The sequence below is a fragment of the Halictus rubicundus genome, chromosome 13, assembly GCF_050948215.1.
Source record: "Halictus rubicundus isolate RS-2024b chromosome 13, iyHalRubi1_principal, whole genome shotgun sequence".
NCBI lineage: Eukaryota > Metazoa > Arthropoda > Insecta > Hymenoptera > Halictidae > Halictus > Halictus rubicundus.
Genome location: NC_135161.1, coordinates 13,532,466 through 13,550,664, shown reverse-complemented (window position 1 = coordinate 13,550,664; position 18,199 = coordinate 13,532,466). Strand labels below are relative to the sequence as shown.

Sequence of the window (18,199 nt, the reverse complement as noted above, 5' to 3'; positions counted from 1 at the left end):
CCTATAGTTTCATATATTGTGCTATTTGTCTTTAAATTATCACAGTTCCGAACAATGTCCGAACTGTCCGAAGAATGGGAAATGATGAGATACTTTTCGGATCCACTGTATAATAACTTTATCCTCGCAGCGACGCTGTTCCCGATGATCCTCTGGAGCACGACGTAAAAGCATCTTCCTGTTGTCTAAAAGATTCCGCTGTCTGCCCGTAGGGCTTCCGTGTTCGTCGGAAAGGAGAGACGCGGGCATGGATTCTTTTTCTTCGGGATTACTCAAGTATGGCAGGCGAGAGGAACTTCCTACGGACGAGGCCCCCCCCCCCCGAAAAGTGGGGGAGAGAATAGTAGACTTTGCACTTTGAACTTTATGTTCGACCCCTGGCCCCCTCCCCTCTCGCGCGCCGAGAACGTTTAGTCAATCCTAATGGTGCTTTTCGGATTAAACTTTAAACACGTTCCGGTGAATTAAGAGCGTCGCCGTTCGTGAAACTCTTAAATGGCAACCGCCAACCCGCGAGACATGCTCGATTCTTCGAGGCTGCTGAGAACCCGAGGACCGATCGCCGACGAGTTAATCGAGAGATCGAGACACGACTCTCTTCCTGGTCTCTGCTCGATCCTCCATTCTCTCCGCCATTTTCCTGACGATCGCCCGGAATTTCTTCACCTTCGAATTGTGTTACAGTGTTTATTAACGTCAAAGAACACTCCGTAACGTTAAATAAAATTAAACTTGTACTATTTTTGGGACCTATTATTACCGAAAAAGTAAAATTTTAAATAATTTCTATTGACACTTCGACTGTCCAACTGGACACTCCAAAAATTCCATAAAATCGAAGTAAGTTGTTTAATGAAATAAAAGTTGAAAAAAATTAATTTCATGATATTGAGTAGTCCTCCATCTTTCTGGCATTTTACAGATCCTAATCAAATTTGGCACAACGAATACATTAACGTAGAAATTCATTTTAAAACCAGGACAAATAATTCCGTCACTCACGTATGGGTGACATGGCAGTGAACGTGTTAGTTCTTCAAAATAATTCATAATAATAGCTGAACCGTTGTTAACGATATTTTTCCTGCGAGATAATTAAAGTATCGTCCAGATTATTTCGACTTCACGTGCGACGCTTTGCTTCTTCGCGAATGAACGTCCGCTAAATATTTAGGTATCCCAATCGATACGGGGAACTGGTTCTTGCTATATTTGAATTCCAATTGATTGAAATCAGGAGGAACGTCGCGCACGCTCATAAGCATTCCGTGGTTACGTGGAATCTGAACACAGAATCGTCATTAACTTCGGTAATGAGACACAGTGGTGGATTTTGACTACAAAATGCCAGTGCCGAAGGCTACAGCAATATTTTTCTAAAAATTCTAGACTGTATCCTCCATCTCACCGATTATTTCAGTGTAAATACAGAGATTCTTCTGCAATAAAAACTGTACTTAAAATGTAATACTCGTAGAAGAACTAAAGTACATTTTAGAGCACTTTTCTGGAAGAATCGCATCGAACAGCAATTAGAAGAATTGGAAGCCTGGAATGGTGCGCGAACGTGTTCCAGTTTCGCTCAAACACATGCGCGCCAGATGACTTTGCCCGTAATGGCGAGAATCATCGAGGAAAATGTTTTCGCGAGTAAACGGTCAGAAAGCTTTCGAACGGCGGCGTCAGCTTTAAGTGACGACGGAAGCTCCGGTTCCCATCTGAATCGAACTGCATCACCGTGCTGGAAACAGAGGCTCGGTCACGTACAGCGCCTTGGACGAGAAGATCCCCACTTTCATCGATCTATTAGTCGCTCAATTACCCAAAATACTCCGCGATACGCGCATCGGATGCAAAGTCCCACCCCCGTGGTTGATACGCTTCCGGAATTCCAGCCAACGCCGGAGATTCGATCGCGACCAAAGGAGTCTCTATTCTGTAGCGGACCAGACCGTAATTCATGGTTCAACGCGTTCCCCATGGATCCATGGGATCCCGCGAAATTGAAGTAATTTGTTTAAACCAATATCGAATCGTCCTTCGGACCGAAATAAAATTGTTACAGTCGATATATTTGGAGATAACACAGGCATAAGATAAATATAAACTTCCTTTTTTGTGAAATTCTGAACGATCTTTCTGATCCTGGAAAATGACGAAATCTTATTTTCTCGAAGCAAGTTTGTCGGAAACGTTCGCGTAACAAGTATTCGAATTTCACCGCCTCTCATGGCATAAATCTCCTTTCCTTTCCGCAACTATTTCCTCTCCCTAATATGGTCAAGCATGACCATTTCCTTCGATTTACTTTTCCGTAATGCTTTCACTGCGATTCTAGATTTTCTTCGTTCGACTCTCGTTTTGCGATCGCCACTCACTTTCTATTTTCTTTTTGCTTAGAATTTTACCTGGCGCCCCTTAACCTCAATTCAAAATTGTTCAATCTGTTTAACAATGAACCTACCAAGCATTAGCAGTGTCCGATAAATACTGCCTTGTAAAAATGCCAACCCTGAATTTATTGACATTGTCTGTAATTTTCAATACAATAAATGCTCGGAAAAAGAAATTTATTCCACTATTTTCCACAAATGAATTTCTATAGTTTCAATAATGGTAAAATATAAAACTGGTCATTTTGACCTTGGTAGAACTAGGGAGGATTACAAGATGTTTATAAAAATACGAAGAATTTGTCTATCTAAATTTACAGCCATTTCTTTTATAATAGATACTCAAAGAAATGAATTTGTAGTAAATTAAAATTACTAGATGAACGTAGTGTCAAATATTGAACGAAAAGACATTAAAAATTGAAATCGTTACTATCAATTTCGATCACTATTCCGCCACAGAACATTGTCAGAACTCGGATTTTGATAGGTCCTCGATCACGCGACTGAACGCGTTACCAACTCCATTATCAGCGATACAGTTGCTCCCATTTGTCTTCCCCAAAATCTGACATGTTTTGTCGTATTACGGGCTGCCATAATGGGTACCATAATCCGGTGCCTCGGGTCTGGTTTGCATGACCTACTCGGAATACGCTCGACCACCTAATCGATCAAGTTGTCCCTCCTTCGATCGGACAAGCGTACAAATGTTGAGCGTCAACGAACTGTTTATCAGCGTGCTGCTTGAAACTCTGCTTTTTTAAACAAGTAGCGCGAATCTCATCCAATGAATTCGATATTAAATTTTTCTTAAAAATTTAAAAGAAATGCGCCAAATACAAAATAATTCTGGCCAGTTTGGTCGCTTATAAAATGGTGGAAACGAGGAGAAAACAACGTTTCGATTCTTCGTGAATTTATAAACACGAGCTGACGAATTAATTTGCGATACAAAGAAAGAGATCTCGCGGCGACAGAGTAGAAAGTGCGGGAGAAAGAGTGAACCGGAAGTATCAAATTCTCTTGATGACAGTCAGTCTCGACGCTTCTCTAGTTCTAATTCGCAAGTGGAACACAGGCCGAGGAGGATTTCGCGGCAACAACAGAAACGTGTCAACGACCGAGTCAACAACAGGTCCCCGGCCTTCCTTGTTTCTGCTTTTACTCCTCGCACACTTCGTTCGTTGCGTGCTCGAGAAATACGTGTCTCGTCCATTGATTCTTCACTGTCCGATTAGCGAGCGTAATTCATTATAATACCGCCGTGCGGTTTCTGCGCTCTGCGCCGGGCTTCTGCCCTCGAAAAATGATAATTGGACAGGGCCCGTTTCTCTATTCCGACCACTTATGACTGAATACATTCTCCCGCGTACACCCGTGCTCATTATGCGGTCTACATCAGTCCCCGCTGCTATTCACGATACTTCAATCTTCTTTTTTTTCCCCCATTGACCTCGACGACTTCTCTTATTACTTTTCTAGAAATTTTTTTTACTAGAATTACTTTACTAGAAATGATTTTAAGCGTTAATTTGGAGGAACAGGAATTCTAACGAATTTGAAGCTAAAGTCTCGATCTAAGTCCGACGGAGCTACACGATCTTAGTCGTCCCGCCTACCCCCGTCCACCGGCGGGCGAATAATAAAAGAAAGAATAAGAGGTTCTCGCGCGAACAATGAAAGAAGGCGAAGCGTACTGTTAACTGAAATTCAGAACGAAGCTCTCCTCAAGACAGAGAACAAAGACTAATTACAAGCAGAGTCCTCGATAGACGATGGCCAGTCGGTACACGTCCGGCGGCGCCTACGATCGAAAAGTTGAAAATAAATTGGTTCTCGAAATTTCCGGCCGCGACGGAACCACTCGAATCGATATTCGACCGTGGCCGTTTCTCCGCCGGGAGATATGGAAAGCCGGTCGTCGCTCGAGTTTCAATTAGTTAATTAATTACGAAAGAAATCCCGTTCCACGGCGAGGCAACCAGCCCGGCGAAAACCGATGCAAAAGCGGCCGCCCGATCTCCTCGGTAAACAAATTAACTTCACGGCGTCGAGACAATACCGGGACGAAACATACAAGGGAAACGAATGCAAAAGCAAAGAAGCAACATTAGCGACGAGGAAATAATTCTTTACCGGAGAGCACGCTTTTCATTAATTTTCTTCCATCACGCCTCAGAGTCTCGGCCGCGAGTAACACTTTCCCGCGTTATCGAATAAATGAAATATAAACCGAGTCACTCGGAGAGAGAGAGAGAGAGAGAGAGAGAGAGAGAGAGAGAGAACGTTCCTTGACGAGACTCCTTGGGAGGAAGCGTAACGAACGTTCGAGCTAATTAAATGTCTTTTCCCGTACTTTCCCGCTCGTTAGGTGACGCGGTATTTTCAGCACGATTTGCACGGTCGGGCAATTAGAACGAGCGCGCGACATAACAAAACGTATCCGCCGGCTGGTGTGTTTGTGTTTGTGTTGTCTGACGCGGCGCCGCGCGCCGCCTTATAGAACCGTTCTTGTAATTTCACTCCTTTCACGTGCCACGGACAAATTACTTTTCATCGTGTACGCGCCGGGGCTTAATGAAAACGTAAAGTGTGTGGGCGGCTAGGCTGCGTACCCCGGCTCTGACTCGTTTTAATTTCGCCAATTTTTCCCGAGCCCTGTCGCTCAAGGCCCCCGGAACAATTAAAAACGATCGCGACTTTCGTTATTGAAAATCTCCTCCCCTCCCCTCCCTACATTGTTCCAGATCTGGATCCTCTCGATCGAAGACTTGAGAATATTACACTCGATTTACAGCGGAGGTGGAATTGGAAACGACTGTGCGGCAAAAGTTATTTATTTTAGTTGAAAAACTCGCTCGACGTTGCTTTAACCCTTAGCACTCGAATGGCGACTGTAGGGCGACACTAAAAATTGCTGTATCATTATTCAAAATATTTTTAAAATTCTTAAATTTGTCTGTATTTAATAAATTGCAAAAACTTCAGTATTGTACGAGTAAATTGCACCATTTTTGTATGTATGACGTGAGAAAAGAAATATATAGAAGGGAAATATTTTAGGTCGGAAGAAATGTTTTGTTTGGGGGATAAAATAGCTTCGAGTGCAAAGGGTTAATGTCTCGAATAAGAAATGGGAGAAATATTATTTAAAAAATTTAAGGAATAAGAATAGAATTTTTGCCGATTCAGAATGGAGCAGATTATATGTTATTTAGAAGATCAAAGTGCTGAGAAACACGCATACAAAGAAGTATAGTTCTACGAAAAATCTGCATAAAGTCGAATGTAGGTAATGCTAATGCAGAACGGAGCAAGATATCCGAGTTATCTGAGCAGAAAAGGAAATCATGATCGCGAGGAAGTTGGTTGATTCGCTTTTGCACTCGTCAGCCGCCGTGTCACGTTCTGTGGCGTATTAATTAGCGAAGAATCCAATTATCATAAAAAATTATGCGTTTATGAGGAAGCGTTAGAACCTATTTAGCTTCTCATTTATTACTTGTCATGCACTCGCCGCACGTAGACTATAAACGAGTTTTCTGCATGCGTGCGACGAGAACCGCAGACACCGGTCACGTGACCGTATAAATGGCATAAATAACGCGCGTCGTTATTGTTGCAGTAATAGTCGATTCTCTTTCTTTCCCTCTAACAAACAATCTATGTCGTAGTTAATGTTGCAATGATTATAAAAATAACTGTAACATTATTCTTAAATTTTGTAGACCGGTTCGTACACATTCGAGTCATGTTCGTAAATTTTTATATATTTTTATCATTTAAATCGATGGTTCTTCATGGTTTAGAATTATCAATTTTCTTCAGTTTTTATGTGCCGAGAAATTGTTTGATAATTATGGCAGTTTCGATGGCAACGGCGCGCAAAAATTCAGAGACGCGGCTCAAGTGTGTACAAATAAGTTTACAAAGTTTCGATAATGACGCATCATTTAGTTAATTGGGGAAAAAAAATCCGAAAACGCAGGCTCGAAACGGGCTGAGAAACCCGGGAATCCCCCCTCCCCCCTGTGCATCGAGAATTGACGAGCTTATGCGAGCCCATTTCATAATTGCCGCTTATGCACCCTTTAACAACAGGTTCGTGTCTATGGTGTTTCTCGAACGCGTCAAGTGCTTGCCAGGCACTCGCGGCTCGGAACGGCAACAATAATGGCGGTTCAATAATGCAACGGGCTGCATCCTGTAATTCGGGCTTTGCCGGATCGTTGTATCTATTCCCTGTCTATGCGCATCTCCTGCTTTTCCATTACTCTTTGACTTTTCCCAGATGTTCCTACGCGCGGTGACCTGTGCGCGCATGACCCACTTCGGTTTCACGTTTCATTTGTTCTTATCGCGTGTCTTTGAGCCGGGTGCACTCACTAGCCTGCAATGGATCTTGGGAGATCCGAAAAAATTGCATTCGGCTACTGCATTTATTTATTTCGTGGAGGAAACTGTTCCAAACTGTGACAAAACTCTTCAAACGAGATTATTTAAATAATAAACTAGTATTTGATGCTACACTTCGAAGCAATTTGCTTATAGCTTGACTTTCAATATTCCAGATGCACGAATAAATAATCAAGAGCCCATAACTTTTGAATCAGTGAATTCCTCGCATTGAAACTTGGGTTTTCGGAATTTTCTTGTCAATGTCTAGAGGACTGTATAAGAAAAAGTTAAACATTTCTGGGTTGCCAAGGCGAAGTTTAACCAAAGAAAGAGGAGATTCCTTTGCCTCTATAATTTTTCAATTCTTCCAACCCTTTTATCGTTCCAAATTGCAACTATTTTTGTATGCTGTCGCGAAGAATATTCGATCTCGCGACGGAACGCTTATCAATAACAAAAACGGGAGATGATTATCGATAATTCCGTAATCTACGCGCGACTGTGCAAAAGTGAATCCATCAGGCCGAGCACGCATAATGGTGTTCAATCTAAAACAGATTTTGCCGCGGTTCTACGGGGCGCATCAAGAACCTCTGACACGTGTGTACGATTTATTTGCATAGTGGATCTGAACGCCGAGTAATATCCTGCGCGCGGCTGTCTTTCCTCTGTGCGGCGGTGCAATTTGTCCTGGATGATGGCGATGCACTATGCAATATCACCAAGGACAACTCGCGACTCCCCTTTTTCCCTCGTTTCTTCCTATTTTTTCCGCCTTTTTTCCCCGGTTTCTTTTTTTTTCCTTTTCCCCCATCCGATACGCGTTACCGCAGGTTGTGTCGATCAACGACATAAAGAGCGGACACGGTAGGAATTTTTTTCTTTTTTTACTTGAACCCGACACACACGTGTTGCATGAAATATTCTGCGCGCCGATAAAAACCGTGTCATTTAACAGCTTGTGACACAGCACGTTGAAAATACTTTAATGTCACAACCCGGAGCGATTCGACCACTCGATTTGTCGTAAATACGCGTTCCGGCAAATAAACGCTTAAAAACCTTCGCAATTCGTTGCAAACTCACCGCGAAACTTTATCCCGATATTATCTCTGTCATTTATTCGGTAAGTCACGCTGCGAATTATTGCATTCTACGCGTTTCATTTTCGATCCACTGGCAACGAGATCCTGGTCGAAGTGGAATTTTTAACCCTTTGCACTCGGCGCTATGTTCACTCTAAAACTAAATTTTTTCTTCCGTCTTAGAATATTTTCATTTTATTCACACGAAACTGATCCGATTTCCACATATAATATTTGAATGTTTAGTAATCTATTGGATACAGATTTTGTAATGTAACAAATATAATTGTAATTTCTGTGCAATAATGCCACAATAATTTCTAGTACTGCTTCAGAGTCACCACTCGAGTGCAAAGGGTTAAATTTTAATATTTTTCGTACCGTGCCACGCGACAAATTCGTCGAAAAATAATAAAGCAACAGTGGATACGCGACGACTGTCCACGGACACGTGACCGCTCGTCAAACGTCCGTCAATTGGTTAGCGTTAAAACGGAAATATGGACTTACCTGTTCTGCAGAATTGGTGATGAAAGAATGGCAATATTGTATGCTGAAGTGCGCTCTAGGTTCTCGGGCGAGAAAGCTGAATTGTGCGTGCTGAGGTTCACAGGTTGCGTACGAGATGCGCCTCAACGCGTGCGCCATTTGCACGCACTGAAACAGAAATAAAACCAGACATTGTAATCCGGCCTGTTAACGACCTCGTGAAAAATGTAATGCTAGTAGAAAATTCTATTAAACCGGCCCTCGAAACGCATACTCGACGACAACATTGTACGCACTCGTGCCGCATTTCGCAATTAATACGTGTTCAACCTGGAGGGGGGTTTCCATGATCAAAAAAATTGCTTAACCTGATCTTAACGCGAACGAACCATTGTTCCCGCACGGGAACGAACTTAATTTTACTGGATATGATAAAATAAAATTCTCAATTTCATTGCACCTTTCAAAAAATTAAGGAAATTACGAACGAAAATGACAAGAGCTATACTCCCGAATAAAATATGTCGACAAGAAGATAGCAAGCAACTGGAAACGGTACAAGCGCGTTTAACCGGTCAATATCTCCACACTAATTAAGTCTTAATGGTCCCCGGAGATGTTGCGAAGGTCCCCTCCAAAAAAAAGTCGCATAACTGTCGCAAGAAATATAATTGGAGACTTTATAGGGCTATCAGGGTTTCCGGGCGGCGCAGCGGGTCGCGTAATTAATTACTAATTGTAAGCGTGAAATCTATCGGCAGGCTTAACCGGGTGGTATTAACATCGGCTTTAAGAGGACGATCAGTGGGCGCCACTAATTTTATGTAACGGTTCTTGGTATCCGCACGATAAATCCTCCGCGGAGGAGTTTTCCTCGTGCATTTCCTCGTCGCGTCCTCGACTCCTCTCTCTATTTGGAAAACGAATGATAATTGCATGCTTTCCCTACCCCCACCCCTCTGCTAAATAAAAACGTCGACCGAATAATGATCCGCGCCACTCGGCAGAGAGGCAAGGAAGGTCAGAAGATCAAAGCAGCTTGTTACGTTTTAGTCTGGAGGTGTACCGGGAACATTTCTCAAGCATAAAGTAGCGACGTCTCTCGCGACACCGTTCCTGCGCGCGCTATCTTCTGTTATATGTATATATATATACATATATATATATATATGTATTGCGGAGCTCTCGTTGAATTTCTCTTTGCGATTTTATGCGTTCTTACTAGTTTTCACCGTTTGCTTGCTTCCCTACCCGACATGCCCGGCCCCTTGCTTCGCGGCAATTCAAAATGTTTGGTGTCCTTTTGAGGCGCTTACAGTGGCTCGCGAAAGTATTCCAACGCGCCGGCTTTTACCCTGCCAAACGCCCATTTCATCAAACGCTTCGAACACTCTAACGATTCATCAACATTTTAATGGTCCGACACCGCGACCACGGCGGTTTTTATTTTAGAAAAACATTTTCTCCTATTTTCATTGAAACTTCTTCGGAATAGAAGCTTTCAACAGAACCAGATTTTCTAATTTTCAGTATTTTGTCAGCATCGAGTTTTATATATGCGAAGCATATTTAAATACTTTCGTGGGCGACTGTACGCCGCCGACGTCTCTGAAACGCTACTTTATCTGATGGTCGCAGAAAGCGATAATAAAAAAAATTATTTGTACCTTGTGAAAATGTCTTTCACCGGTACACGAGAAGCAGAATAAATATCTTCCTTTTGAAAAGTAGTACTAAAATATTCACAATAAATGAAAATATTAAAATTACTAGACTGCGGATCTTTATGCTAGATAAAAATTTTCTGCCTGAATTACAACAAACTGGAGTGAAATAGAAATTTATTTTCTCTCTTAATATGTTCAATAGGTTGAAAATAATGTGACATCATTTTAAAGTTTTTACTGTTTTAAAGTACGCCTACCCTTTTTCATCGTAAATGCATAAAATCCGCAGTCTAATAATCACCATGTACACTGTCTTTAACTGTCGTTCGACTACGATTAATATCAACCTAAAATTAAAGATTAACCACTCTCTAAGTGTGCCATTCTTTTGTCCGTGTCCAACTGTACTACTACCACTAGCAAACTCTCGCTGTCGAACCGCGCGATTAAACAATATTGAACGAATAAATTCTGTTATGAAAGACACAATGGCGTTCGAGAAAATAGCATCCTCATTAAGCCGGATAACTCATAAATATCACTTAGACGTATCAAAGTAGAGGTATCAAGCAGACGTATCACCACTTGTTATTCATGCGTCCGATGAGTGTGGGATGAGATTCATGCGCCGAGAAATTGAATCGATGTTCCCATAAAATTCTCGTCTCTCATTCTAATAATCCCATGACCACTTCCCCGAACATAATCATGTACGAACAGTTAGGGAACAGGATGATCCTTAACGAGTGATGCTTGTGAATAGTAGGAAAATGAATTTTGTTTTCTTTTTATGGAAAATTGTTTTTCCTTTCAGATTTAATTTCTTTGGAATTTAACTATACCCAATGAAGCCTACTATAGTGTAGTACGTATAACTGTACGCCTATAATACCGACGCACATGAATCCCGGCGATATACCCTAAAGCGTTTAGTTTCAATGATCGACGGCAGAGTCCGCTATTAAACATGTATCACTTTAATATCATCCAAGCTAGATGCTAATTGAATAAATAATTCTTGATAATGCCAATTGAGCGAAGAATGAACACCATTCATATTTATGTTAGTAATAGTGTACTGAAAATTTTCGATTCTGTTGCTACGAGTAAAATAATTTGATAATGTAAGAGAGAATTAAATTGTTGAACTCTACAATTTTTTTTTTGTTGCATTATTTGTGAGGTCCATAAAAATATATAGTACTGAAATAAACATTTAAATATTATCAATCTCTCATTCCTAATTCTTGCTGCTACAAATTCATAATTTTGATATCAATCAAAAATTGTTTATCACTTAAAATATAGTGCTCCACTAAATATAGTGAAATATAGTTCACTAAAATACAGTGAATATGCTCCAAAAAATCTTGAAAATCTCCACAAGCTACACATATTTAGCTCGAATGCTTTTTCCTGTGTTCGCATAATTATTTCCGAGATGCAATTATATGTAAAACTATTTATACTACAAAATACTCTTTGAACCATCGTAATCGTCATAACCATAACAAGAAAAACTATTCCGGACATAAAACATTTCACGTGGAAGCATTTAAAATACACTCTCGTCTGGCTGTATGCCATTAAACTTCGTTAAAATCTTACCAATAAAATTTTACGAATTCTCCGCAGATTATGAGTTGCTACGAATGCAGAAACTTCCGTGGGCCGTTAATAACTCACAGCCGTCAGCTTCCATTTGATTCCCGTGTGATTTAATTAGACTTCACAATTTCGTGATAAACACTGTCGTTCTTTAAACAATTAACACGCTCGTTTAATATTTAAATTTCACCGTTCATCGAACTAAAGATTTAATTTCACTTTTGTTTTATTACACTTCACACGTCACGTTTTTCAAACGTTTCAGTCGGTACACTTATCATTTATTGTCCAATATTATTTAGTTTACTGACTGCGCGATGACACGACGGTCACCGTGTCACTTCCACCTTCGAACTGAGCACAATGACCTTCTAGAAGTTGGGTTCGCGCGAAAATAGAAAAAAATTTCAGCCCCGCATTCAATGGGGTAATTAATTTCGCCCCACCCCTTGCAAATCGTTTCGCGTCCACGGCGGGCAAAATCAGACAGCCAATGAGAAACGAAGGACAGAGACGTAATCAGCGGTAACGCACGGGAACGCACGCGCGTTAAGTGAAAATTACAGAGTGACAGATTCGGGGGGTGGCCGGTAATTAACGGGACTCTGCTGTTCAATAATCCGCGACCAAGTCGAACAATATCGCGAAATCGCTTGAAACTTCGGCAGACTTCGCGCGCGGCGGGAGCGAGCGGAACTTTCCGCCGGATTTTTCCGCGAGCGGCGGCGCGGCGGCGGACTACTATGAGCCATTAAAAGTTCCATGTTGCTGAACGAATCCGATGAACGAAACTTCATCTCGGGGCCGATTCGAAAACGGCCGAAGTGGCCAATAATTGCGATTTATTCGTTCCCGTTCGTCTTAACGTGCTCCCGCGTTAATCGCGGCAGCGTTCCCGACAATGGCCTGCCTCCAGCCGGCGCATTAATTCTCCAATTATCGGCAGACTTTTTTTTCCCGAACGTAGACTTCAAGGCCGCCACGTCGGGAACCACCCTGCAATATTTATCAGCCGACTTCTTCGTTTAAAAGTGTAAAATATAGCCAAAATGATATATCAAGTACGGGGCAACCTGTGTACACTTGAAATACTGTAATTGCTCAACTCTTAATACGAGTAACTTTTGAAGCAGCGAGTTCCTCACATTAAAATTCGGATTTTTGGCATTTTCTCGTCAAGGTCTGCAGGATTATATTTAAAATAATTAAAAATTCCTGGGTCGCTAAGGGGAAGTTTAACCAAAAAATGTGCTCGCTTATAAAGCCTTGTACATGGACTATATAAACAGAAATTTGCTACGGTCACCGCAGTGAATAATGATAGATAGACCGAAAATTTCGAGATCTTTTAAATGCACAGAGATTCGCAGTTCAGTTACGATAAAACATCTTGCAAAATTGAAGCCGCAATCGAGCAGAAGTGAAACAGAAAATTCGAAGCATCGGGGCGGCAGGTTATCCCGCGTTATCGAAGACAGATCCCTCTGGTCGAAAATCGAATTTCCATTGCCCGACTTGCCATTCATGAAAATCATTTGCAGCTCCGTCACGTAGCGCCCGTGCGGTGTTATGAAACATGAAAAATTCAACGGGGATAATACGGAAAAAATGTTCCCCGACCTAAAATTTGTTTCCCGGTTATCGTCTTCGCCGCGACGAGACCAAAAAAAAAAAGAAAAAAACAGGCGGGAAAAGGCCTGCTGCAACGTACGCATCGTCACTCGTGGAAAAATCGATCAAAACGCGAATGTTACTCTCTCGTCGACGTATTCGGTTCGAATAACGCCGTTGGAACGAGTTATTTACGGTGCGCCGACGATGGCCGCGGTAACACAAATATTTTCCATGGGGGCCGGGGGGTTGCTATCCCTCGATATAAAAATATTTTATGTCGCCGCGGATCCCGCTATGATGCGGATACGCCGGGCTTATAAACATTATGCATACTGGAACGCACACAACGGCGACGGTCTGCGCGGAGCATACGTGACCTCACGTTCCCCGGGAGGTTCAGGTGAGAATCTTCTTTGCGCCGTGGTTCGCCGAAACCACGAAAAATCCTGATCGATACCGCCGATCGACGATACTAAACCTTGGCGAATTTTATTTCAATTTTGTTCCCGATAATTTCCTATCATTTCGAGGGTTTCATTTAAGATTTCCAAATACAGTTTCTTGATTCGTACTAATTTTACTGCGACCTTTTAACCAGTTAAGCGTGGAGTTTAATTTGAAAAATCCCTCACGGCGCGGAATTGAAATCAAGCAATGACGAATATTTAATCAATATATGAGAAAGAATTACATTCTTATTCGATAAGAAATTAACAATTCGTTAACGTTAACCGCACCGCAATAGAATTTTGAATGACGTGTATACACGTCAAACACGCTTAACTGGTTAACCCTTAAATGCATGAGTGAGGTCCGCAAAGGACCCCAGTGTTGGATTTTGTGTTAACATTTTTAGCCGCGCCATTTTTAGTTTACAGAAATTTTACAGTTTTACAGAAAGTTTACAGAAATAAATTGTTGCTGTAATCAAAGTTAGCAAGGAATTAGGTAAGTGGGGTCCTCAATGGACCCCGTGTGTGCATTCGTGTTCCTAATATTTAGTTTACCTATGCACTTAAGGGTTAAAAGAATTTTGAAAGTAATTATATCGATAATAGGTAAATATTGTAGTACGATGGAAATGCGTAGCGAAGTGTATAATGGTAATGGGAGTTGAATTAATCTGATAAAATTGTTCCAAGTTTTCGAGGGGAAGGGAAACCAGCAATGTCGGTCGAATAAAAGCCCGGATCAACAAACATCGGGAGACAATCGTCGTCGGCCGAGGCGGGGTAATAAACGAAGTTTATTTTCGAGGTGGAAATCTGTGGCGCGCGGTTCCGTGACAATCCAGTTCGAATTACCGGGGCCATTCTCCCACGGAATTCCGCGGCACCGCAAGGCGTTGGTTACACGGCTCTAGGAATTTAATAAATCGAAACTTAAATGCGCATTGAATTCTACCGACAGTGATCCCCGACAACGGCAGAGAGCGCACGAATCGCTTTCCTTGTACTAACATTTAGCTGTATTTCTGAAACGCTGTGTTACATCAAAATGGTACCTCAAAATATTCCAGTATTCAGCTACTGTCATAATTGTTGGCACACGCACACTCACGCTAGGCTTACTAAAACTGACTATTTTACAGTAATTTATAAACATGACAAGACTTTCTAGCCATTTTTATTACAATTTATTCCCAAAGAAATAAAGTTTAGTAATTCCATTTATAAATGGACTAAACGACCTTGTTTGCTAGATTACACGTGAAATTAAATAATAATGTACTTTCTCTTTCAATAATAACGCAGAGTTTGCAGACGCATATTTTTCCTGAACAATTTTTGGTATATGTCTGCTCTCTAGCCATTTTTATTACAATTTATTCCCAAAGAAATAAAGTTTAGTAATTCCATTTATAAATGGACTAAACGACCTTGTTTGCTAGATCACACGTGAAATTAAATAATAATGTACTTTCTCTTTTAATGATAACGCAGAGTTTGCAGATGCATGTTTTTCCTGAAAAATTTTTGGTACATGCGCGAACATGCGAAGATGGAAAGTAAAAATTCGAAGCGGAAGGTATCAAGTTTTCATCTCGAAAGTGGAAAGCAAAGTAGGTTAGCTGCTCTCACTATCACGAGTTTATGAGCCCAGATAACGTGTTCTACAATATTTTTTGAAAAATAAACTCGGCGCCAGTCTACTTGGATAGTCGTTTTCGCGAAACGAGAGGAAACAAGAATGTAATATTGTTAATGTATCCCTATTCTCAAAAGGAATAAATAAATAAATTCCGCATCGTACAACTAATCCCGACAATTTTCAAAAAACTCTGCACAAGCCTAACACACCTTCAAAACAAGAAATAAAATTTCTAATTTTCCCTTCAGTAACTAACATTTAAAATCTCGCGAAACCGTTCAATTTGCATAAACACCGCGATCATGCCTGTGAGTACCAAGTTCAGAACGAGAAATAAAACGTTCAATTTCTGTTAATTTAAATCTAAAATCTAGAGAATAAATACAGTAAATAACAAAAACCCAACCAAAAATTCGTCTAATTTCTGCGACGTTAATTGCCACTCGGGATCTTAAATTTCCACAAACATCGGCAGTTCGGATACCAATCGCAGACATGCAGAAGCACGTAATCCTTCTGCCGGGGAGCGAGTACCATCAGCATTTAAATACTTTCTATACACAAGTATACCGCTGCACGTGCACGTTCGGCACGTTGTTTAATAAGGAACACAGATGTCATTATTCCGAGCGATTAAAGCCCCCAGCTCCGGGAGCAGAACCGGGAACGAAATCCGGAAGAATCAATTTTGTTCTCCTACAAGTGGGCAATTCTCGTTCCTGTTGTCGCGCGGATAGAACGAGAGAAAATAGAAGGAAGATGATAGATGCGAACGAACAAATATGGACTCGAGAATCTCTCTCGCAAGAGAGAGAGAGAGAGAGAGAGAGAGGGCCCCGATCTGTGTATTCACTTGAAGCGGTGACTGTACGTGCGGAAGATATAAACGATGCCACAGAGCAGGGACCATCAATAACTTCTCCTTCCTCTGTTCTTGGCCTTTTCCGTTTGTACAGGAAGTATCGTCTATGTAGGTAAGCTGTTGTCCTTCGTCCTTATATCTTTCGAGGCTGGCTTTCACCGTACGGTTTTTCAGTCCTCCTCGTCCTGCCCTCTTATCGTCCTCGCCCATTCATGCCCGTGTATAGAATTTTGATGGACCGACGGTGAAATTCATTAACGGCGAATATTTACCGAAATTAGATTCCACGTAATTTATTGTTTCACGCTCCGTCGCGACCGGATCGCTGGTCACCCGTGTTTAATGCGATTTAATACTATTTTATTGAAAATCTGTACACACCGATTCACCAATTTTTCCTTGCATTTTTCCAGTGTTTTTATTAAATTTCTCTACGCATCTTATCTTTACGTTTCACTGGCAGTCACTTGTAGGCATAATTCGAAATCGCTTTGCTGGCAAAAATGGACAAACGTCACGGTCAGTCCTGAACGGAGATTTAACACCGCCGGCTCGTTTTTCCGAGGGATCTAATTTATCGGGGGCCCCGACTTCTGCCGAGTAGCGCGAAGTAAATTAGGGGTTGCGCCGGAATTATAGCGGAATTCATTAAAAGACCTGCACAGTGAAATATTCTCCGTAATTTATTGAGAAAGTTCGGAACCGGTGCCATCTATGACAGAATCTATTAGACCGGTGGCGAGAACAATTTCTAAATTGGAATTTTCAAGTTTCTTGGGAAAATGACTAAGAAAGAAGATATTTTGTGTCCACAGATTCTTCAATCTTCCAACGTGTGCCATTTTTTTTTCTGCGTCAGCCGATTGACGTTCTAACTAACATATATTTTAAATTGCAGAAAAGTGCCTATTTTACTTTTTCATGTAATTCTTACAAATTTTTTCTGAATCTCTTTAGCACGTCCTTTAAGTAAACCAAAATTGTTCCCAATTGCGAAAAAATAGACAAATCGTTTGGTGCAATTTCGGAAAAGTTATTCTAATCTAAGTGGCTTTAGAAATGAAGGCCTCGCCAGAATCTAGTTTCAATTAATTTCCGTTTCGTATTTCTTCAGAATCGGTGAGAAATGTACAAAATTGACACGAGGGTTAACAAAAAAATGAAAAAAGGAGAATTTGGTACTTTTTGGGCAAGAAAAGGGTGTAAGGCACAATTCGGTTCGTATTCCTGTCGGCAAGGCCGATCAAGGAGCACGCGGGTTGGAAGGACCTTTTTCTTAGAGCTCGTTAAAAAGTTCCGCGGCGGAAATGGACCGCAGCGAGGTACTACGGAATTCCGGGGGAACCAGAAATCCCGAAGGAATCCCATTGCTCCCTTTACGCGAGTTTGCTGCATCGACACCTCCTTTAGGAGACACTAACGGGCAGCTCCCCATTTTTTCCCTTCCCTCCCTATCAGCTCTTTGATGAGAAAACATTCTTATCGTCGCATTCCTTTCTGTGCATAATTGTGCGGATCATTAAACTTTTTATTATCCTCCCACTGTAGCACTCTCCGCTCGACCTTGGCAGTACAATAATGAGCAAACCTGAACGCGCTTATTAACAGCTTTCTAAAGTACGTCACAGAAATATTTTCGGAACAAGCCTGAGATCAATAATAATTTTTTCCAATTTATTTCTACTTGGATGGAACAGACACTTTTTTTTTAAATTTATTTTATCGACCTGAAGTAATTGCGATCATGCACCGGTCAAATTAAAAAGTTTCAATCGCAATCGTTGATCTTTGATATACGAACGAGTTAGCGAAGGGAAGAATCGGTGATCGAATAAAATTGTGCACTGAAATTTCGAATTTTGTAGTTAATGGAATCCGCGATAAGTTGACAATATAGGTAGCGGGGGGCAATGACAATTATATAGACGTGGTTGCAAGACGCCGTAACGAGGCACCGCGCAATTTCGTTAACTCTGCTGTTAACCGATC

The 18,199-nt window shown here is 41.3% G+C and overlaps 1 protein-coding gene across 1 annotated transcript in view; it reads right to left on the bottom strand.

Moving 5' to 3' along the window:
- LOC143360296 (EGFR adapter protein) overlaps positions 1 to 18,199 on the bottom strand; it is a 162,942-nt gene that overhangs the window by 54,660 nt on the left and 90,083 nt on the right. The window contains exon 3 of the mRNA XM_076799014.1: positions 8,390 to 8,536. Coding sequence (XP_076655129.1) covers positions 8,390 to 8,527 — 138 coding nt within the window. The 5' untranslated portion in view covers positions 8,528 to 8,536. The remainder of the gene's footprint in view (positions 1 to 8,389; positions 8,537 to 18,199) is intronic.